Source organism: Anser cygnoides, chromosome 1, assembly GCF_040182565.1.
Source record: "Anser cygnoides isolate HZ-2024a breed goose chromosome 1, Taihu_goose_T2T_genome, whole genome shotgun sequence".
Taxonomy (NCBI): Eukaryota; Metazoa; Chordata; class Aves; order Anseriformes; family Anatidae; genus Anser; species Anser cygnoides.
The window spans coordinates 76,408,564-76,433,173 of NC_089873.1; the positions used below are offsets into that span (position 1 = coordinate 76,408,564).

General features: G+C 42.9%; 1 protein-coding gene across 1 annotated transcript in view; it reads right to left on the bottom strand.

Annotated features, from left to right (window-relative positions):
• The window catches only part of STK38L (serine/threonine kinase 38 like), a 48,880-nt gene that overhangs the window by 14,731 nt on the left and 9,539 nt on the right, over positions 1 to 24,610 (bottom strand). Inside the window, exons 2-5 of the mRNA XM_048050135.2 lie at positions 5,836 to 5,980; positions 3,940 to 3,991; positions 2,537 to 2,659; positions 1,890 to 1,973 (exon numbers count right to left, since the gene is read on the bottom strand). Of these exons, the coding sequence (XP_047906092.1) occupies positions 1,890 to 1,973; positions 2,537 to 2,659; positions 3,940 to 3,991; positions 5,836 to 5,969 (393 nt within the window). The 5' untranslated portion in view covers positions 5,970 to 5,980. The remainder of the gene's footprint in view (positions 1 to 1,889; positions 1,974 to 2,536; positions 2,660 to 3,939; positions 3,992 to 5,835; positions 5,981 to 24,610) is intronic.

The following is a 24,610-nucleotide window of genomic DNA, read 5'->3' on the forward strand; positions in this document are numbered from 1 at the left end:
ACCATGCTTAAGATATTCCAGTCCCAGCTGAGTCTTTGAAAAACATACTGAGAGCTGCTACCTCGTGAATTCACTGGACACTAAGAGTAATAGAGACAGGAGGAAGGGTGTGTGTTTTACTAGAATGTACCCTAGTTGTGGAGGAAAATGAAAAACATCTGCATGGAAAAACATTTCTTGAAAGCTGTAAGATTTTCACATTTCAGATACCAGAAAGTGACTTCTGGAAAGAAAGTATGTACCATTATTCCAGATTTAAGCAATATTTCCAATAAGCAAAGTCTGCATCTGTTCCTCAGTTCTAACATCATTCTAATGTGTGTCTTTTTTGTAGGGCAATGGATTCCCTCTCTGTAGTAGACACTCCAACTCTAATTTATCTAGCCCTATCTATTCCATATATTCTCATTAGAAAAGATTTCTTTCCACCCTCCACTCCTCTGCTTCTAAATGTAGCTATAAACTATAACATTAAAACCTTGCTTAAAAAGCAGCCAGAAAAACCTCACAGTGCCACCGTGCTTGAAAGTTCTAGCTTTCTTGTATTTGTGTCCTGTGATGCTTTCCCATTGAACAAACCAGGCAATGAAAGTTAGAGCAAATAAATACTCTCCAGGGAACGTTACAGTCACAGACTAAATGTGGACTGTGATCTAAGCCTCCTTGCCACATCAGGTTATGAAATGAGGGCAGGGCTTCAGCCAGCAGACCACACACATCCTGGCTGTGGGGCAGAACATAATGCTCGTCTGCTTCCCTACATCCAGGGCACAGTGCTGAGTAGACAAAATGTCTGTCCTGGGATAACTTAAAAAAAATGTAGTAGTACTCCTAGTACCACTGCTGAGAAAGATAACATAAGAAATAATGATGGGTTTGGACAGGTAAGGAAGATAGAACAGCTTGGGTTGGAAGGGACCTTAAAGATCACCTGGTTCCAACCCCTCTGCCATGGGCAGGGACAGCTCCCACCAGACCAGGTTGCCCAAAGCCCCATCCAGCCTGGCCTTGAACACCTCCAGGGATGGGGCATCCACAGCTTCTCTGCGCAACCCGTGCCAGGGCCTCACCACCCTCTGGGTGAACAATTTCTTCCTAATATCTAGTCTAAACCTACCCTCTTTTAGTTTAAAGCAGTTACTCCTTGTCCTATCACTACACTTTGTGATTAAGAATCTCTCCCCATCTTTCATTTAGGCTCCTTTTTAGGTACTGTAAGGCTGCTATAAGGTCTCCCCAGTCTTCTCTTCTCCAGGCTAAATAACCCCAACTTTCTCTAGCTGCACTTTTGCTTGAGACATCCACACTTGATTTCTGTTCTTCATATTGCTAAAGGACTTGCTTTGTCCTATCAGGAATTTGCAGTGAATTCTGGATTACAGAGCAAAAGCAGAAAAAATACAAAGCAAAACAAACAAAAACCCTCCAATCTCAAGATCCAACAAAACAAAACAAAACCCAGCAAAACCAAAACCAAAGCCAAACAACAAACAAGATGACACCTGGTGGTATCTGAGCATGAAAAGAAAACATCAAGCATTCTCAGTTTTTACTTCGACGTATTATTGCTTTTCAAGAAGCATTTTCTTTGAAATGTAGTCTTACAAAGAAGTGCTATAAGGTGCACATTGATAAAGGAAGAGACTAAAAGAAAAAAACACCATCCTATCGCTGTTCCAAATTGGTTGTAAATAAAACATTTTCAAGAATGCTAACTTCTACTTACTCTGTTGTACTGAGCTAGCAACTCCATAGATGCCTTGGACAGCAGTACAATTATTGGGGCTACAGAAGTGAAAAACACGACTAAATAATACCTGCCAAAGAGAAATTTGGCAATTTTCTAGGCAAAGTAACTTTGAAAGCTAGGGGACCTATACAAAACAAACCTGTTCTTTCTCCAGCATATCTGCTTTTCGTAGTATCTTCATTGCATAAATATGACCCGTGTCCTTCTTCTGAACGAGACGTACCTTTAATGAGAAAAATAACCCAATCAATCCTATCTACCTCAAACTAAACCCCAGTGTGGAACATAAGGATGGCTCTAAACTGGTGGGCATGGAAAGGTTCTTTTGTTAAACATTGAAAAGCACATGTACAAAGCTAACACTAGTGATGAACAGATAGTTGAAGCAGTCATTGTTTTAAAAAATTAGGAGGCACACTAAATTCCACATAGCTGAGAGACTGAGTATGCTAAAATTCAGGAGTAGGCACAACTATGATGTGACACAGGGCAGGGAGGACTTTTATAGAGAGGAGCTGTGCAACTGCAAATCTATCATTTCTGTGTGGATGCATGGGCAACATCAGTTGGGGCTAATAGGAAGGGAAGCTGCAGAAAACAGACCTTTTCCAGCAGCCTTGATAAATCCATGTACGTACTGGTCTTATTACATGTGCAAAATTACTCAAATAGCTATTCTCCTAAAATAAAACTGCTCAACTGAAACTTTTTATTCTTTAATTAAAGTGTTTCTTTTTGATATTCAATCCAATTTTAATATCCCATTCAGGCAAGAAAGCCACAAACCTCCCCAAATGCTCCTCTTCCTATAACTTTCAAAGACTCAAAGTCATCCAAGCCAAGTCTTGTCCTCTTCAGTCGCAGAAACTCAGTTTCTTTGCGAGCATGCTGTGACCTGCGCAGTTTTTTCTAGGAAGACACATGAGGATTTAAGTCATTTGACAGTAGAAAGTCAAGATATATAATCTCTCTTCCTGCAAAGCATTCTCCCTTCCTCTATGAGTACAGAGAAAATGTGAAAGGGGAAATCTTCCTGAATTTCTTGAAGTATGATCCACAGTCTTTTATGAAGAGGCCTCAGGCACAGCTTTTTGTTTGTTGGTTTGTTTGCTTATTACTTACGTATAAAGAGGCAGTAATAGAAACAATGAAAAAAACTTACAGGTTCAAAGGTGCATCAGTCCGAAGGCCAAAAAGTCACCAGCTAAGAAAAGGACTCTGCTTTTCAGCAGCATAAAGGATCAATAAAAGCTAAAACTTGCACCCTGCCAAAAACACAAATGACAGGCAAGAAGGAGTCTAACAGGCAGCAGAAATCCAGCTTACTCTATCCTATAACAAAATCTATTTGTTTTTGGGCAGGAAAATACTTGTATTTGAAAGAAAGATCTGTCCCAATCCTGCCATATATTTTGTCCTATAAAAATATCAATGGAATTCATCCTGAAAAAAAAACAAATGCCAGCTTATGTTCCAAAAGATGCCAAGAATATCTCAGAGACTGTTAATGAAACCCATCAATCAGGCCTGCTAGATTTTGGAGAACAACGACTGTGTCATTTAAAACCACAAGATGGCATTACACACCCACATTAGCTTTTCCCTCTTTCCAGAAGTTATGTCAACCCAAAAAACTTGAGAAATAACTAGAAATGACTGAGGCTGCTGTTACTATTTATTCCAGTAACTATTCTGGAAGAAGTATAGACAGCAATGATGTGATAAACCTCAGAAAAGTTCTGAGACATGCCATCTGGAAAAAGTTCCCTTCACATCTGTATCCTAATGGATCAAGGGAGCACTTGCTGTATTGTTTAAATCAAGAAAAAAAAAGTGGTTCAGCATTTTGCTTTCTACCCAAGTGCTTTCTCCCAAGTGCATCTCACCCTTTTGCCTGTAGCCAAATCACATGCCAAACAATTTTAAATTTTGAAAAACATGTTACATACTTGCTGTGGTCATATGCTTCATAATGACTAAAAAGGGGTATGAAAAGCCCTCAGCTACTCAAAGCATCACATTCAAGCATATGCACAGCTTGCCTCATTATTTCCAAAAGCAACATTCACTTACAAACTAAAACTTACTGTCTTGATAGCTAACGTGCCTATAAACACCTCAAATTCCAACTTTAAGAAGTGCTAACAAAAACAAAGCAATCTCTTCAAAGGTTATTCAAGTTGTATTACCTCCTCATCCGCAAGCCCTTCTTCTTCCATAGCCACTTCTAGTTTCTTCTGCCTGCAAAGGAGTAAAACAAGAAATTTATTTTTTTTAATTAAAAAAACCACAAAACAAACACCATAACACTACAGTAAGACAACCCCTTTTCCTGACATAGTCCAGATACTAAAGCATTTGACTCAAACAGAAATTTGAGAACTTATTGCCCACTCCATACATTTCCTCACTTGTAACCAAACCTGTTGAAAACATATAAGCAAATTTAAGCATGTACTTATATGATTGCAGAATTAGACACTAAAGGCCCAATCATATAATCAGCCTAATGGACTTTTATTTCTTTATATAATTGTCAAGTAAGGCTAGTTATTCTGACTCATAATCCTAATTGATAAAAACATTGAAATGGTGGAAAAAACACCTCGGCTTTACCTCCAGCACCTCAACCCAGCTCCAGCTTTCACCGCTGCTCCCAGTCTTGCTGTCTGTTCCCCGATCACACAACTGGTCTTGCTCCCCTGAGCCTCATGCTAACTCACTGCACCCTCCTGGATTTGCCACCACCTCCTCCCACGTCCTGCTTGGGCTGGGGCTTGCCCCTCCTGGACTCCTGCTGCTGGTGCCCAGCCAGGCTATGAGGCTCTGTGTGGGGAGTGAAGCCTGGAGTATCCCACAGATGGCAGGGAGTCCTCACACAGCAAGGGGGACAGCGTGGATACTGGAGCTCTCTTTGTGCACCCCCACGGTGCTTCTGTACGACTGTCAGGGTGCAGCTTCAGGAAGCTGGTCACCTGCTGGCAGCAGCTCAGTTCGAGTGCTGGGTGCCAGGCTGCTCCTGCCTTCCTGCACTTGAGGATGTGCAGCAGGGTCCCCTAAAATAAAGGCCCTCAGTAGACAGACTATTCGCCTAAATAGAAGCAACTCTATTACATGGGATAACGACTAAATATGATGAAGAGGGAAACCCTGCTGCTTGGCTGAAAATCCCTCAATTAAAAACATATTAGCAGGAGAATGATAATTTCACATACTGATGACAATTTGAAACACAACATTCATTACAATCAAGTGCTTGGTGCTTTGACACTTAATTCAAGAAGCACATCGGCACAGTGGAACTGTGCACTGATGAGGAGTTAAAGCAGAGATGACCAACGCATACTCCCTCGCACAGAGTACCAGTCAGCATCACACAGAAGAAACTTAGGGGGTGGGTACAAAACTCTTCCTTCCCAATCAAGAGCCTTCCAACGCTTTGTTACCAGCCCTACACTCTTTCCTGCCATCTACTTCCATTCTAACAGCTCTCTGCCTCCTTTCCTCACTGCATCATCCCGTCAAACACCTCTATACCATCAACCCTCTTCCCCATGTCTCTCACACTCCCCTCTGCAGAGTTTACGAGTCTTGGCATGAGCTCAGCGCTGCAGAGCATGAATAAACACCACAAGCCGCTGCCTTATACAAAAACAAGTTACCAAACATCAGCAGCTCTGCAGCATTTGCCTCTGTAGGGTTTATTCCTTGTGGCACATGTGAAGGAATCGGAGGTCACCAAAACCACGCACACAAGTAAAAACCTCACATGTGCAGCAAAGTAAGACCACGCACAGAGTGGTTTCCATAAACTAGTAATAATTTGAGAGGGTGTTAAGTTGTATGAGAACTTCAAGAGCAGAGGCGCTCAGTCACTCAGTGACTGCTTGCTGCAGGAGGGGATGTTCACAGGTCTGCCAGCACAGACAGCAGCTGCGCCCTTAGGTGATGAGCTCCTCGCTACCAAGTAATGAAAACCTGTTGAGACCCACTCTCTGCACGGGGCTGAATCTCCCCCTGAACAAATGCTGCCAAAAGCCAACCAAGAAAAGCTGGAGAAAGGTGAGAGAAAGCAGAGCTGGTACCTTGTTTCTCTCTCTTCGTGCTGGATAATTAGGTTGCTGTAGAAGTTCTCCAGCGTAAGCTTGGCCACCGTCACTCTCTCCCGGGTGTGGTTGCTCATGGGAAAGGATGTTGTAGTCCCTGCAGTCATCGCCATGGTAACATGCACTGAAACAGAGCACATCAAATAATTACTCACTTGGAAAAAAAGTGGGTATGTATACTTCTTTCCTACTCGCCATCTCCAAAATCTTAGATACTATAGAAATCACAGGAAAAGCACTGTTCTTTATATATAAGAAACTCCATTAAAAAAAACAAAACAACAACAACACACTGTAGTATAAAACTATCCCAAGTTACCAGGACTTACTACCCACTTTCTAACACAAAAACAAAAAACCCACCCCATGTTGGGAAAATGTACCTCTGGTGGGCTTGAGCCCAGTCTGGGGGAGGGAAGAGATGGCAGAGCATGGAAAGTAAAAGAAAGCAGCAAGAGGACAGGGCAGCTCCCACAGTTGGATGTGCAGGATGGCTTTGTGGCATCTTCAGACTCCGGAAATGCTAAGTACTACCAGAAGGACAGGATAAATGAACAAAAATCCTAACACTATCCAGAGGTGACTTCAAGGATAAGGAATACCTATCCGATATCTTAGAATTCAAAAGCAGCTCAACAAAATTGCACATGGACAGTTGGGGAATTTTAGAAAGTATCACATCAAAATGAAATACTGGCATCACCATATCTTAAATAGAAAACCTCTGTATTTTTCCTTTTTTTTTTTTTTTTTAAGCAACAGCCAACCAGCAAGAACAGAAAACTCTTCCCCACCACAAGAGCATTAGGCAACCAGCATTTCGGTTTAATTCATTTACAGCTACCCCTGTGCCACACTGACAACAAGATGAGAGCTTTCTGGAGCGCCCACTCTTTACAGAATTCCCTGTGCTAGAAGAACCCTTTTAATGCAGGGCAAAGGCATCTCAGGGCAGTCCCAAGTCCTTTGCAGTTGACAGAGGTTAAAAGAAAAAGTCAACAAGAGGAACAAAACACAGCGTGTCCTAGGAGAACTCATGTCCTACCTGAACGTGGGCTCAGGCACACCAGAAGAGCTGCTGCTCCACCACAGAGGGGAGCCACAAATAACAGCACCTTTGTTTGCTCAAGGTGTTTAGGTGTTTTTTTATTTATTGATTTTTTATTATTTTGAAAAACTAACCAGAAGTAAATGGACTTCCTTTTGTTTTTTTTTTTTTTATGTAACCCTTCTAATTTCACCAGGGGATTTTGAGGAAGACAAACCTTAAATTAGGTTTATGATCTTCAGGCAGCCCTTAATACCTTTTAAAGTAAAATAATTAAAAGTTTCATACAGAAATAGACTTGCATTTCTACATCATACAGGAAGATGGTTTAATTCTGTCTTGTTTTTTTTTTTTGTTTGTTTGTTTGTTTTGTTTTTCTTTGTTTTGGATGTGCTGGCTACTCTCTGTGAGGACAGCACTTTATCTTGTGAATTTTTAATTGAGTTTGGGGTGACAATAAGATATTTGTTGCCAGAAATGCAGCTGCTGTGTCACAAATAAAGGCTTTTTATAACATTATATGGCTATTACTTTAGCCATGTATTTTGGAGCGTGCAAGATGCTGGAGCTCTGAGAATACAAATGGATCTCCCCACACATGCGCAAGGAGGTTTTAATAGCACTACAGCTGCTTTATGATGATGCAGATCTTTCTTTTATTAATCATTATTTTGTCCCCTTCAATTTTCTACTAGAGAAAGATGAGAGCTGTCAACTGCCAGTAACTGTCACTGAAAATTCAGGGGCTACCTTCTCCATACAAAAACATCCCTCATGCTGGACACTTTTCCAAAAGTTAGGGAACTTTGCTGCACTCTCCCTGTTGAGTCTGCTCTCCTACATTACACTCCCTTTCTTCCTTGATAGGTGGGAAAAGATAAATATAAAACAGGTATCTGAGAGCAAAACCGGCAGCATGTCGACACACCCAAATTAAACAAGTGCTGAACACACACCAGCATCCATGATTAAATTATTTCAAGAAATTATCTAACAAAGTAAAAACTCGCCTTCTGACGGTTTTGCAGTGTCAAGGGAGCATAGCATTAGCCCAGGCTCAGAATGGATTAACCTTTACTTAAGGTAAAGCATGCCCTAGCATCAGGCTGTTTACCATTTGTATGCCTCCTGTTCCTGGTAGGATAAAACAACACTGCAGTTTTGTTTCCCATTAATTTGTTTTCCCCATGCTCCTATACTTGCAAATGCCGATGCTACTGAAGAGCAAATCTAAGTCACTTGATTTTATTAAGCCTGTAAAAAGGAGGTAACAGCCCTGGCACCAGCACACCCCACTATTTATAGCAGGGCTGAACTTCACTGTGGTGCCACATTAAGAAAACACAGAAGAGAACCCAACCAGTAACCTAGTGAGCTCAGAGAAAGCTCTTGATCCACAGGTCGTGCAGAGCTCCCCACCATACCACAGCACAAGCCCACTAGGACAGGAGGGAGACGGCCACAGGAGTGTGGGCTGCCTGTACCCCACATGGCCTCACGTGCCCCAGTGGCCCTGAAGCTCTGCTGGGTGAGGAGGGATGAAGGCAGCTGACATTCACCCTCCTTGTGGTTGATGCCTGGCCTTAGACGGCTGCCAGTCGGCTCTGTCACTGTGGGGGAAAAGTGTTGTGAATCTGAGACGTGCTGTGAGCTCTCCAGGTTCTCCAAAGTAAGTGGAAAAGGGCCAGAGGTGGCAGGACACCCAATGTGCTCAGCAAACCCCACTCAATTCACAACAGAGAAAACCTCTTTGTCCTTTTTCCTCCTACCTCTCTGCTTGCACTAACCAACCCCAAAACAAAGCACAAATCTGCATCCCAAACAAAATATGCAGTTGGTAGCAATCAAGTAAAATCTTTAAGTATGACCTTCGTAAACAGCTGATGCTGGAGGGGGTGGAAGGAAGAGGCTTCAAACCTTCATTGCCTGAACACTGCTTTTACTGACCTCATCACGTTAATGGGAACGTTTTGAAGCGGTGCCACCCACAGCTCTTGGAAACGCCCTCAGAAACTGATTAACCCACCCCAACTCGCATAACTTGGCAGAGCAGTACCATTCTCCTCCTGCTGCAGCACCGGCACTGCACTGGGCTCCCCGGACCACAAGAAGGTCACACGAGCTGACCAGGCACACTTGGCTGCAACTCCTCTGGCTGGCAAAGACCGAAGGCCTTTCTGAAGGGCCCATTGCTTTGGAAAAAATGATACGCCACAGGCTCTGAATGAGAGAGACATCAAAACAATCTAATCAACGGGAGACGCTGAGCTGTGTGTGGCCTGCGGGACAAGGCCTTGGAGCTGCCAAGAGCAGAGGAGCCGTATGTGCTCTTTGGCCCAGGAATCAGGTTCATGCCGCCTGAACAGATGGCTGAATTCCCAGTGTGAGACTTTCTCCCAATGCCTGGTCTGCTCATCAGCTAGCCTCCATGGCAGGGACACAGAGGAGAGAGGGGTGAGGAGCTCCAAGTGGGCAAAGTGTCCCCTTGTCGCCCCACAAGAGGCAGGTGGGTGGGATAGTGGCATGGAGGGCACCACTGAAGGAAGAGCAGCAGAAAAGGGACAGCAGGCCCCGTGCTAACTAACTGGAGATTTATATAACGCTTTATATCACCAAACATTTGAACTGTACATGACTGTTCACCATCACTATCTCAGTAAAAGACAGCTACCTCCCTCCAGAAAAGACAGAGAAGTCAATCATTTCAGATCCTTCTGACATTCTTCTGACCTTTCACATTTACCTTTTTAAGTGACCTTTTCATTTCAACGAGAAGGTGAATACGTGACCACTTGCTACAAGCAGTGAGAACTGAAGCCAATCATTCCATGAAGAATGCTGCTTGCCTTATTAGGGGGTTCACGTCTCTCAAGATACTACAGCAACCAATATGATCAGCTCTTGCTCTCTTACGCAGACAGCCAGGAGAAAAGCAAACTTGTGCAAGCCGGACAGGGACAGTGTCACGACTGGGCTTTACTTCCATAAGACTGGCTCTGAAGATGCCAACCTCCTTCCAGGCAGGTTTCCTGCACTTACACCTTATATCATATAATTTGGTCTTACTATCAAATTAATCTGGATCCATGCTATCAAATCAATCTGGATCCAAGTCCCACAAAGGAAATATTCTTATTCTTGAAACCATGCATACAACATAAGCATACATCAGCCCAACAGTAAGTTTACTCCAGACTTGTTACTAAATGTGTACTTAAGTTACTCAGCAAACAACACAGTTCTTTCGGAGACAAAAGTATGCATTTCTCCACATGACAGTACTATGATGCCTTCCTCACGCCGCTGGGTCTCTGACACTGATTTGAAACATAAAGCTACATACATGTTCAATGGCATAGGGAACGCCAGCCCCTCTTCTCAAAACTGCCATGCCACTTCACAGTAAGGCTGATAACGATTGTCATTTATATACCCAAGCACGCTCCTAACCCCAGGAATTAGGAAGCCAGTTCCCTACTGCAGTAAAAATGTTAAAACTGCAAAGTTTATAAAAGTTTCCATTCACACTCCCAGGCAATTTGTCTCTTTAGTGAAAGCCTCTGGGTAAGGAAGATATTGAGATGCATTTCTGCCTTCCAAAGATCTCATTTTCTCTGCATAACACATTTTGTTACTCAACTTTCTCCTGACACGAAGCATGCAAATGGCATTTTCAAGAACTAGAAACTAAAAGAGACACAGTTTTGGTGTCAGACCTGTTCCAAAGTAAATGCACACAGCTCAATACAGTGGTTACCTTCAGAAATGCCAGTTATCACCACCGCGTGTAGCACCGGAGCTCTTCTGGGTGAGAAGCCAGGGAACACTCAGAGTAACGCTGCTCGGCTCTGTACAGGCAACACGGCAAAGCAGCTAGCAAAACTGGGTACTAAAACCACTGGTGACTGGAATGATATCTAAAAAATAAAGTGCTATCTGGGAAGGCAGAATGGATACAGCAAGGATGGATGTCTGAGCACCAGCCCTGCTGACTCCAAATTGCTCAGATTCCGTTAAAGAGAGACAGGATATTTATATACACATATACGAAAAAAACAACCCACCGTATACAAATAACTGCATGATTCACACCAAAAGGCAGTGGGCAGGGACAGATAAATGCAACAAGCAGCCAAAGGCTCAGCAGGACGAGGTGGTGTGACACAGCAGCCGGAGAGGGGAGGAGCAGCAGCTGCAGGAGCTGCCGCCCAGGCTCTGTGGGCAACTTGTGGAGCACACAACTGTGCATACTGGGAGCTGATATGCACACAGGCAGCATCGATAAAAGTGTCGTGGGACAGCTGGTAGCTCTAGTGATTGGACAGAAGGAGAAAGTGGTCATACTGTGTTAACAGCCCTGAAGGAAAAGGACTTTCTGTGCTACGGGTTCTGCTAGCACAAATTTGGCAATTGTGTCGTGCCTGTTTTCACCATCCCATTGTTTACATTGAACCTCCTCCCAGAGAAGTTCTCTGCCTTCTTTTCCTGCAACCCTTTTGGAATCCACTTCCAAAGCTTTTGAGAAAACTCCAGAAACACACAAAACACTATAGAGTCCTGAAGTCTTGGGACAGCAAGCAAACAGGAAAAACCGCGCTACTGCCATCTCTGCCAGCTTTGGGCCAGCAGTTTTCAACTCTTGGAGCCAGATCTTAATGCTTATGTTATCACTAAACAAAGACTGCCACCATCAAAATAGAGTCTTGCCCAAAGATTTTTTAATCAGCATAAGTGAACTTCAATTCAGTGAGTTTTGACATTAGTATTCTTTTTTCTGGCATCTGGGTGACGCTAGCTGCGCTACTGCTGTTACTGAAGTTCATTGTTATTAAGACCAGTGTGTTTGCCGAGCACTGCTCTGGGATATGTTTCGGAAAGAAAAATATTTTGTTCCTACATAATTTATGTTTTCGGTAGTATTACAACTCACAAGCCTCTATTTTATTAAATATACTACCTGAAGGAGGCAACATTCCCTGCCAAGTACAACGAATCAGATACTTCACACGTAGATTTTTCTTCTTCAGTGTTATTGACAAAAGCAGATCTTTTTGACATCCTCCAGCTTTTAGTGCAGTCCCCATCTGAGAAGGGAAAATGAAATGCAAAACTGCAACAAGCCTCACTAACACGTTAGCATTTCATTTACCTCATTTATATACTTCATTTCCTTTTGTTATTCATTCCCAACACACGTTATGTTCAATAAGTTTTGCTTCTTTAAAGTTACAGCATGAATTACATTTATTCTATTTAAAGCAGCACTAAGAAGCAGAGTAAAATTAGCCCCATCAGAACAGGCTCTGCTATTTAAAAGCAAGAGATGCTCAAATGTTTTAGCCATTTTAAGTCATTCTTGCTTTCCCCACGGTGCACCCGCACAAGCTGCCCCTCGTAGCTGCGGCTGAACCCTGCGACTGGCCTGGTCCCAGCTGACAGAGAGAGAGAAGGGTGGTGCTCCCAGTGCCTGACTGCCATGAAAAAAACATACGGAGACGTCGGCAGATGTGCAGAACATGGGGCTGGAGACATGTGAGGGACCCTTGGTTGCTGCCCTGCCAGGACACCAGGAAACCCAGAGGACCTTGGGGCCGGTGTTTGGCTCCAGCACAGCTCCTCCTTGGGCAGGCTCCTAACACCACAAACCCCACCTGCAGCCAAGTGCAAAGAAAGGGCTCAAAGCAGGTGAAAATCCCTCCAAAATGACGGCAGCAAAGGCCCCAGTTGCAAATTCACCCCAAGCTGGCGTTAGCCAGTGCTGTTTCTGAAAGAAGCTGTCCCACTTTCCATCCAGCCATCTCCTCGCTTCTCTCCCATTGCCACTCAGTGCTCCATGCCAGCATGAGAGGTGGCGTAACCTGGATGGAGCGCTGGGGCTCCCAGCGCCTCTCTTGAAACATCTTGGTGAGGCGGGTTTTGCCAGCATTGGTTGTGAAAGCCCATCGGTCCCTGGGCCGGGGCCTTCGGTCCCTCCAGCCCAGCATGCCCAAAAGCGAGAACGAAGCAACAGGGCCTTGTTTTTACAATGTGCCTCACCAAAATTAATCTCACGAATGGTTACAACACACCCGCAGTAATGATAAGGAAGTATTTCCTAATATGGAATAAAAACTGAATATTGGAGTTCCACTGCACTCCAGGATTTCCTGCTATTCAACCAAGGAGAACAACACAAACCTCCCATGAACACCCGCCTGTGATTCAGTCCTGCTCTACTTCCAGCGATCAGCAAGCATGACCGACAAATGGAAATTCCTTTCCCTGACAGGAAAAGATACCGGCTGGGCAACACTGCGTGTGTATATACAAAAATATATACATTTATGGCATGTATCTATGGGTGTATATATAAACTAGGCATATATAGAAATGTATATGCACATTAGCAAAAATACTTTTGATGTGAAAATTATAGCTTCAGCTTTCACTAGTAATGGGAAACCGACAGCTCCGTCCCACAGTTAATGGTACAACCTTCAGACATCCTGGTCTTGGAGCATTGGACCTTGGCATTGAATGACTGCAGTAAATATTTTCACGAGCTCAGTCCTTCCAAAAAACTCACTTTAATTTCTTTACAGGAGGGCTTTTTCAGACAACAATCCAAACTTTTGGGCTTTAATGCCCATTAAAACCACTGTGCACGTGGCCACAAGACAGACAAACACACACACCTCATTAACCTCGGGTAGAGGGGGAAAAACAGAGAGATTATACATCTGCTCTGTCAAGAAGGACGGCTGGCCAGGGCACAGAAGGGCTGGTGTACCCTCACTGCTCCATCTTCCAAAGAGTGCTCCAAACAGGAGACCAGCTCTGTGCAGTGCCCCAGGGGCTCAGCATGGCAGGTCTCGGCACAGCACACGATGGGGGAACCAGACCGGCAGTGCCATGCAGGCCTCTCTCTCTGCCAGGGCCAACAAGGGAAATCAGCAGTCTGCTGAAAAGCTAACAGTGCTGGGCAGTGGAATGGTATTTCAGAGTTGGCTTTAGCTTACTGCCATCTTTCCTCTCTCTTGATTCTCCCCAGGTTCCAACATCGTGTAGATCTTTGTCCTCGAAGAAGAGCTGCGTGGTTGTAGACATTTATACCTACTGAAGTACATTCATCTGCACTTAAGCATTTTGTCAGTTTTTAGCAAGTACTTGTATCCAGACATATTCAAGAAAACCTTGTTTTAAGACCTGCTAAATTAATTTCCTTGCACAACATTTTGCTGCAATGATTTGGATCGTGAAATAATTATGGACAGAGCAAGAGCAATACTTTTAGAGGTCAGTGACCAGAACTCTGCTTCCTCCTTGGTTACTTACTGGTTTTCTGGATAAAAGTATACTCAGGTCCAATGAAAGGTACGTTCCACTTCAAAACACATACAGCTGTCTGAAAGTATATTTCAGTCACAGTAGATTTCTCCAGGTCTGGCTCTTTCATGGCCAAGAGGCACAACTTGAGAAAGTAGTAAAGAATAAGAGATGGTTCTAATGTGACACCTGCATAAAGTTTCCTTGAAATTGTAATATATTTTCAGCTTTGAGCCAAAAAACTCAACTCTTTAATTTTAGGGGTGCTATGAAGCCTTTCCATTTTCTAAGGAGCTTAGGGAGGCAGGAGCAGAGAGGGGCTTTGCCTTTGGGAACTAGGAGGGATTTTTGTATTGGATTGTATGGTAGGAGAAGAGGGCACTGAATTGTTTTTTCTTTTTTGGTTATGTATGTTCAAATTCCTGACTCTTGCTAGGCTCTTTCGAAAATCACATCAATCAAATTAAATATAGAAATTACACATGATAAGTTTGTGCCAGCAAAGGAGCCGGCAGTTAAACGAGATGCAGAACATCAATGACCGACCAGCTATGGCCTGTGCTATGCCTGCAGTCAGGGTTAATGAGCACAACAGATCCCTCTGGCCTTAAAAGCTACAAACGCCGGTGGTGCATCTTGTTAGTATGTGCAGTGCTGGAGAGCAGAGGCTTGCCCATTCAAATCCCACTACAACAGTTAATTTCTTGAACTATGGTTTTTGGAGAAGGAGACAGCTGTTGGCACATAAGCAGATGACCATGATGAGGCCCAACATACAGATAGGAAAAGATGCATGCAGTCTCTTGACCTAAAGAAGAGGAATATGTGGTACCACCTTCCTAGAGCCTGAAGCTGGGAAGCAGATTTGAGAGGTAGGGATGGGAGCTGGGCCCTGCCCTTACCACCGAACCACCAGGAGCTCTGGCCATCAGTACCCAAGGTGGATAGAAACGCTGCTTCATGAAGGAGCCCTAACAGCAACAATATAATCCCTACAGGGCTAACAAGGGCAACTGAACAGAGAAAGCACTGTCATTCTGACTTACTATCAGACTGGTTTAGGGAAGAAGAGGCAGGGTCAATACAACTGTGCTTTTGCATTTCAACAGCAGCTGTGTATCACTTGGAGAACAAAAATACACTGCGAGTGGGTAGCTGGGGTTTGAGGTAGAGGTTTAGGTAAAGAGAAAAGCAACTCCTTTCAGCGTTTCTTTTATTTTTTTTCCTTCTTCAAATCTCTGAGGCTTCGTGCAGCCCATTGCTTAACACCACAACTGCTCATCTCTAGGGCTAAGTGTGACCAGGAGTGCTTTGTTACAGGTATGTGTACATATACACATTCCCTCCTACACACACACATATCTACCCTTCTAGAAAGGGGAGGGGGGGATTAAAGAAAGGGAAAGAAAAGATTTGCACCTAGGTGAAAGATGATGAGGTTTGTGACAGGCATTAGTTTCCTGTGGAAGGTCATTCTCCAGTCATGGCATGCGAAAGCTCATTCAAAATGGGCGGAGTTTTCCATTAACTTAATCTCAGAGATTCAATTCAATTATCTGGTTTCCTAGTTAAAGGACAAGGGAAGCAAGAGCAGGGTGTGGGGGGGCAAAAACTCTCGCCATATACAGCTGCAATAGAAAGTGAGTGGGAAAAGGAACAGAGGATATGCTTATTTGCTCAGGTTTCTAAAAGATATTGAGGCTGTAGTGTATCTGCTACACCACAGTTAAACATGCAAAAATGGGCAAATTTCCAGATTTAAAAAAAAAAAGAAAACAGGAAAGAACCTAATTTCATATGCTTTCAAGATCAAATTGATTATGACAAGAATAAGAGAACAAGATGACAACCTCTCTAGGAAAGAGCCTTTCCTACCAATAAAGCTTTCAGAAGTGTCTAGCAGCATGTCCTGGGGGTAAAGCATGCTCTCAGCAGCTGAGAAAAGGACCGAGGCCCATCAGTAAGAAGCACTCTTCATTCAACATAGGTCACTTAATACGAAGGTATGGGCTTCATAGAAAGGCAGAAGGAAAAGCAACTCCCAAGTTCCTGCAGAACAGCTCACTACTACTTTTCAACGTGCAAGTCTCTACTGCCCTATAAGGTGACTAAGGTGACTCCATTTCTTTATCCAACAAGTGGAGATGAAGACAACTGGAGTTACCTGCAGGAAACCTGAAGGGAAATGCCAACTCAGTGTCAACGAAGTGTAAAGATGGAGACCAATGGAGTGGCAAATAAAGAGGTCTTCCAGGCAGTGATCTGCACCGCTTGACAAGTTGGATACAACAAGCTATTTCCCATAAATAGTAACCAAGAAAGAAAACCCAAATAAGCTCTAGGAAGAATGAGATCATTTCCACTTTTGAAACATTATTTAATGCTGACATTTCTTATGGGAATTGGGCCCTGGGCACAAGGCGCTTACACAGAAAGGACAGAAGTTGCTGCCAAGTTCTGTTTCCAGGAGTGTCAATGCAGGTCTCTGAATTGGTTCTTGGAGAGAGATAGAGACAGAGGTCCTCCTCTCTCCCCCTCCAGCATTCTTTATTGATCCTTCCCATCCTGGCCACACACTCCCTCCATATTCCTGATACTGCAGCAGTTCTAAGGTACTGTCCATCTCCACACCCCTGGAAAAGGGAGATCTTGCTTCCATAACATCCGTGAGCTGGTTTGTCCCACCCTCCAACTACACAACTGCCAAATCCAGCGAAAGGGGAGTAATGAAGCACATGGATTAGACACAGGCAAGAAGGGGAAGGAAGGGCTCTGTCCATTCTGCAGGCACCTAAATTTGGACTACATCCAAGCAGGGTTTGGACACACCTGTGGCAGCAGAAGGACAGGTCTGTCCATTCTCCCTGTGGCCAGTCACATCAACAGGCTACGGGTTTCATGCCATACCCTAACTGCAACAACCGTTAAATAGAAGTTAACTCTCTCCAGTGAGCCACGTTCTTCTTGCACCAGGTTTTGCTGGCTCCATTTGGAAACGGGCTGGTGGAGTGGACAGCTTTGCAAAGATTTCAAAAGAGGCTGTGGCAACTTTCTCACCCCCCCTTTACTTCAAGCTGCATCAATACAGAACACAATTTGATTTTGATGAAAATGATCACGGTGAGGCTAATGAACAGCTGAACACCTATCCTCTATATGGCGTATCAAAGGCTGCACTCTTCATGAATAACCCTGGCTAAATTTACAAAGACCAGGAAGGATTTGTAGTATGCGATGCTTCTGCTTGCGTCAGCAGCCTCACTGAGTGCTCCTCCTGGAACGCCGCTTGGCTCTGGTATGTTGAACAAAGCCCATTGTGGACAAGCATGTTCAAGCAGCAATGCTGATGTGGACCACACGTCTACACTAAGCAGAAGAGACATACTCTGTGCTTGAATTTGAATTATTTTATGAGCACCCGAGAATGCTGAGAGCAAAGTCCAGTACCTCATTTACAGTAAAACACAGGAATATCCACCTTAAGGCCCTCTCTAATTTCTCACTCATTCCTTAATACATTTCCTCTCGTTCTACTTCACAACTCTACCAGAAGACTACCAGAAGAGTTATCAACCAAGGCATCCCTAACAGATCCCCAAAGGTGACTTGAGGTAGACAAATCTTTCAGCAGAATAAATGCACATTAAATTCCTGGCATTCAGCAACGATGCAAGTGTTTAAATTGTGAATATTTTGACATTTCTGTTTCTAGTTGCAGATGATGTATGTACAGAGGAAGGATGCTCTTGTGGTTACAGCACAGGAAACTGCATCAAGTAAAATAGAATCCAAATCATGTTATTTCCCATGCACTAAAATGAAACCTACAGAAAAAAAAAAAGAAAAAAACCTACCTAGGGTGTGCCTCAGTTACCCTATATGAGAACAGATGCATCATTCCTGTCTTTAGCAGGTCACATTAGGAGGCTCAGTGAGTTCATACACACAAAGAACCTGGGCACTTAGGAGAAAAGATGCTGAAGGAGGATTAGTGTTTTTATTTATGCATTCTGAAAATACATTATTTCAGCTGGCCCCAGAACTTATGAGGCATGCAGACCCTTCCTTGTCACTGCATTTCTCTGAGCTTTCCATTTGATCAGACTGGAGAAACAGTTTACTACTACCGACAACTGCAGAAGAGGCATTAATCCTTATATCATGGGTAGGAAGGGTGTGTGGCAAGATATGCAAGGGAGATGTTTTTCAGCGCTCCATGGACAGGGCCAAAGTCTCATTCTGATTTTGGAAATTGGAGGAAATATATGGGGAGAAGGAAATAGAACAAACAAGTGTTAGTATACTGCAAGTGGCCAGGCTTGGTGATGACATTTCCAAGTAGAGCTACTCTCACCCTTGGCTAAGTGTCGCTTTTGTGAATCCAACTGAAAGGGTTCATTTGAATGAGGCCCCAGACAATGTTTACACATTCTGTTGCTCATATGCAAATAACATTAATCAGCCATCTTTTAAAGTACTGATAAATGGACATTTGGAAAGTTCTACCAGTTTTCCAGTAAAGCCCCGGGAATATACATAATAACAAGAATATAGTTTGTCACATTGATACAACACAGGGTAAGACAGTACTTCTTAACTTGACAAATCACTGGGATGCAGCTGCTCTGCAATATTCTCTTCACTTCTGAAAATATAAAGGGCACTAAAAAAAGGAGTTTAATAATGTAGCATTAGTACAGAATCAGAAATATTTACATTTGTGATCCTTTGGGTGATTAATAAAAATAGCAATAGCTTCAATTGAGTCTTAAAACGTATTTCACCTGCACCTGTATACAAAAAAGAAAACCAAGTACAATCCCTTACTTTAGGAATAATCCTAGCAGTCAGAAAAGGTCTGTGCAAAAAGCAGAACTTTTTATTCCACACATCATGCCCCAGCTGATACTGAGCCCTACCTTCCTAGCCTAGCTGCAGAATAAAAATATCATTACTCTCCCCAGGTCTAAGATGGTAACACTAGGACAGGAGCAGGATCTAGAAACTAGGGTTTTCTTTTTTTTTTTTCTTCCCATCCCCTTGAGTAAAATCTTATGAAATAAATCATTAATAATATAAATTGTAGAAACTTCAGCAAATCCCAAAAGCACAGGTCAGCTGCAGTGCTGGATTGCCCAAAGCTGCAAAGGTCTCTTCAGGCTGTTACCAAGCCTCAAGCTGCTTTCCCTCTCCTTTGAGATATTTCTCTTGTTAATAATGCCAGAAAACATCTTCCAATGAATTAGAGCTGCAGGCCTTATTCTGCTTCCCCATGTGATGTACCTGCCTTCCAGCTTTCAAGAAAATTATATTTTGCCCCTTTAAAGTATTTTCTATCCAAATCTTGAGGTACCTTGAAAAACAACAACAACAAAAAACAACAGCAACAACAAGAACAAAAAAACGTTTTGTAAAGCAAGTTATCAGTAGAATCACCACTAATTATGAAGAAAAGTAAATGAACATGGGCTCAGTCCTGGAAGGGCTTCAAAGATTTATGAGCAAGGGAAGAATTTGACCAGAGAATCCTGTCTTGGAGCAGTGTCTACAGCAGATTAGGGAACAGACACCTTCCAACTCCAATTATTCAGCAGTAATAACAATAGTAATACCTCCAAGATAACCTACAGGCTTACATAGCACTCTGCACGTGTAGTTTTATGAAATCAGATCGTTCTGATATGTTAAGATGAGGAAACCAAGGCACAACAAAATTAATCAGTAAAACCCCAGTAGCTAAGTCCAGTGCTCCTCAATACCCATCACAATCATTCCTGTGTCAGAGATACACGCAGTATCACTGCCTGCAATTCCTTCTGCTTTTCTCATCTACAGCATCATCAATTTATACAAATACCACGTATTTTTAAATGCTATGAGAAGAACAGAAAATGTCTCTAGCTGATTATCTTAAGATTTTAAACAAGCAAACAAACAGACCAATTAGCAGCACCATATCAGTATCTGAAGCACAAAGCATAGTTCATATAACCCAAAGGAAGATCTGAGGAATTGAGTTGTTGCTTTAGTCCCGCCTATCACCTTCTGTTTATTATTACAGTCAGATCAGGTCAGCATTGAGGAAAAGCAAGCTGTTCCTCTGGCAAGCTTTCACAGGCATACGTTTGAAAAACGAGGTTTAGACACTTCAGGAAAACAAAAGGGTTTATGGAATCCTATTTTTAGGGCTATGAAGATGGTGAAGGGTCTAGAGGGCAAGACGTACGAGGAGCAGCTGAGTTCCCTTGGTTTGTTCAGCCCAGAGCAGAAGAGGCTGAGGGGAGGCCTCATGGCAGCCTGCAGCTCCCTCACAAGGGGAGTGGAGGGGCAGGCGCTGAGCTCTCCTCTCTGGGGACAGCGACAGGACCCGAGGGGATGGCATGGAGCTGGGACAGGGGAGGGTCAGGCTGGGTGTTAGGTAAAGGTTCTGCACCCAGAGGGTGGTTGGGTACTGGGACAGGCTCCCCAGGGCAGTGGTCACAGCACCGAGCCTGCTGGAGTTCAAGAAGCATTTGGTCAATGCTCTCAGTTTTCTGGGTGGTCCTGAGCAGAGCCAGAAGTTGGACTAGGTAATCCTTGTGGGTCCCTTCCACAGCCTATAAATCTATTCTATGAATACTAAATGGTACAATGAACTATGGGGAAAAAAGTAGAATTACACAAGGAAACAGGAAAATAAAGCTGAAAACAAAGACCATTTGACCTGAGCCCTGGGTTTTTCAAAGGTGCAACTGCAGAAGTCCTGTGCCTGCTTACGCACGTGTTTGCACGGGGCCCTGGGGCTTTTGCAGCTGCTGTGGAGGAAGCACATTCTGGAGAAAAACAAACATATTCTGACTATGCTGTTGGCAAAACAAAAGGCGTCTGTGAATTCACAAGTTTTCACATGTACCTGCAGGGATGTTTTACCAAGGTGAGACCATCAGATTTTATAACTGTTGAAATTTCAGCTGCCATAGGACACTACTCCGCAGTCACATTCACGAAGCAGTCAGAAGCATATACGTGCATCCAGGGCTGCACAACTGCAGGTCCTCTGGGGCCTTGCTTGTAGCCATTTTCTTCTCCTGAAAAATGTGATAGCCTTTGTTCTAACAGCTCTAATGTCAGGGCGTGAAAACAGTCACCTCCACAGGCGGTAGAGGCAAACATCTCCTAAGGCAGTTCAGCTCAGAGGAATCCCCTTCTGAAAGGGCTGTTTTCATCTCCACTGCCTACAGAGGTAGGTTAGGATGACTAACTAGCTTGGATATGCAACTTTTAAGCACTCAGCTAAGGGCAGATGAATCCTTCCTGGCAGCTGATACAATGCCAGCCCTCTGCGTGATAATGGTACCTGGAATTAATCTTTAAATTCATCAACATGCTTCTCCTGATCCTCTCAAAAGCCTGTAACTGTCAGTCACATCCATAACAGGTTTCTCAAACACTTTCAGAAACCCAGCAATCAAACAGGAGTTCAGCAGCAAATGGGCATGACTTACAGTTAAAATATGTTCTAAGGGCCAAAATTAAGCAAACAAATTAGATGGCCTCCCTGCCCCATCCCCACCTCTACCACAGAGCAGCAGAGGAAGACTGAGCAACTGTCTCTACTGCGTATACACCCAGCTCCCAACAAACTTAAGAGAACTGGAATCCAACTGTGGTTTGAGCATCTTGTCATTTTTATATCCTTTAATTCTGGGCACCTCACGGATAGCAAAAATATTCTCCACAAAGAAAAATGACAAAGATCTGAAGCTGTCTATATAGAGTTTGCTAAAAATATCTCTTTGGAGACATCCTTTGCCAAATAAGTGCCAAAACTTCAAAGGCTGAATTATAATGTTGAAATATTTGTAATGCATGTTTGTTATGTTTCTTGTGAAGCATGGCTGGCAGTCAGAGATGACATCTTTCAGCTCTAAGACTTGGTCCAGGCAATAACTGGAAGTAGCTCTTCGGTGGCTTACGTGAAATGAGTCAATGGATTTGCGTCCAGCTCTCAATAAATTAGGAACCACATCACAAAACATCTGTAAGAGACACTTCCTTTGTTGATACCATTTTAAAGGCCAAGGACTGAATAAGGTAGGAAAAATGAGTTATCCTCCCTCAAAATAGTATGTTCCTTCAAAACATGAATTGCTTTTACCAAGCATCTTTTGTGAAAGTATCTCAGGGTCTTTTATCTTCTAAGCTAAACATTTCTTTAAGAAATATACATAAACCCACACTTTCTCAGTCGGAAAAACCAAGACCTGCTGACTTTCATCATGCTACAGTCATGAAAAAGGAAGGCCAGACAGGAATATTCCCATTCCACATGCTAACTGCATTTCTCATTTCCAGAGCCAACAAAAGTTTAACAGCTCCCACGTATTTTTCTTTAAGAAAATTTAGCATACAAATATAGTCTCTCCTTGAGTAAACTGCTCAATTCCAAGGGTACATGTCATTATGAATTTTGGCCTAGTCTCTTGTCAGAAAGGGGGCATGAAGCAAATAATCCAAACTTAGAGCACTCAGAAAAACATACAGTACCGTAAACTCCTATAAGAATAATTTTAAGAGGACACAAACAGTACAGGATCAAATGTTTTGATCATGAACATCTACCTTAACTTCCTGTAATAAAACCCCATGCCCCTGGAAAGCATCGTATAAATCTCAGTGAATTAACTTTGCTAGAATTCAGAGCAATAGTTTTGAAAAAAAATCAGCCAGTAACTGATTTGTAACTAATTTGAACTCTGTTGCATTCAGATGACATAAGGTAATTGAACGTAAACACAGTTAATATTAGGGTACTGGTGCTGCTTTGTAAATTTAGAGGTGCCATTTCAGAGAAAAGAATGCATTTCATTCAAAGAAGATGAAAGCTTTCTGAATTTTGGTGCTCTGTAAACATCTGCTGAACTGATTGCATTATGTCTGTGAAGTATGCAGGGTCAAATGTGGTCAGTACCTCAAAGAGCATCGGATCTTTCAGCATTGAAAAAGCACTTATAAAGAGATCCTGGTACATTCCTGTATTCTCCCTCTGCCTGTCACTTCAAAATGTCCCTGGTATCCAGAACAGAGGCTGGCTTATCCTTTGTCAGTCCTCTCTCCCTCAAAGTTGATGAGAATCATGCCACCAAATCCAGTATGGGAAATGGATTTAGCTTCACATCAACCATAGAAGGTTCTTACTTAGAAGTAGCATTGACTAAGAAAGCAAAAAATCCAAGAGTTACAAAGAAATTTGTGTTTATTGATGCATTTGTCATTAGCAAATATTAATTTTGATACCATTGATCTGGAAAGCCACTAGAATGTATTCAGTGCAGCATCACTGTAAGAAGTAGGGTTAGCTAAACTTCACTTAGTCCTGCACTCTTGGTCAAACACAAACTACATTCCTGATCTAGTCACATAAAAGATGGGGAACAAGCATAAGCAGGTGCAGCACTTGTTATACCACAAGCAAGAAATCCCCTATTTCCCTTGCTGGATGTACATATATGATAGGAGCCTACTCCTGTGACTTCACCTTGTAAATCAGATGCTTTGTTGACAAGATGATCACCACCCTTGAATAGAAGGAAGCTGCACCCTAAGCACAGATTCAAACATTCCAGACAGAAGTCTGGCCTTCCATCCAAGAAAAATACGGGATTTATTCTGCACTGCTCTTACTGCAGTTTATTAGTTTGCAATATGTGGATTCGATTTACTTTACAATTCAAAGAGAAGTGAGGAGGGTGGATCTTACTTAACCACTGTCTTTGCAGTAAAATGCAGCCTTGCTTTGACAGCCAGAAAAAGGAGGGAAAGCACTTAGATTCCACACAGACAGAAGAAAATTTCATCATGCAGCTACAGTCTTCAGCTGCATGCAGACAGATGCACATTCACTACTGCTCTGTTATGCCCTAAGTAAGAATAGAGAAGTTTACCCTCTTACTCCAAATGGCACTGTTCTTTAAAGATGATGTGACTGCTTGAAAGCACTTAGGCAAAAGAACCAAGAAAATACATTTAGCGTGTGTTTCTCAGGCTGAGGAAATTACAGTCAAACAGAAATAAGAAAGATACTATCAAATACAACTAGACTCAGAAGTGAGCTTCTACATGAAAAAAAATACAAAGAACAATACCAAGTTTCAGTGATTTTTAAAAAGACAGAGATAGTCTAATGGAGACTGTTGTATTCATTCTTCTCTTGCAGCCTTCACTCCTCCACACAAGCTCATCCTACACCTGGGGGCCAAAATCGGAAACTGAGACTGGACACCAACAACTGAAACTGGCTTTCTCAATTTTACTGCGGGTTTGATAAGAAGAGAGGGGACATGAGCTAAAATTACTTATCTTTACTAAAGTATAACCGTTTCTCTCCCATTTACCATATTACTTCCTTTTTCAATTTTTGAA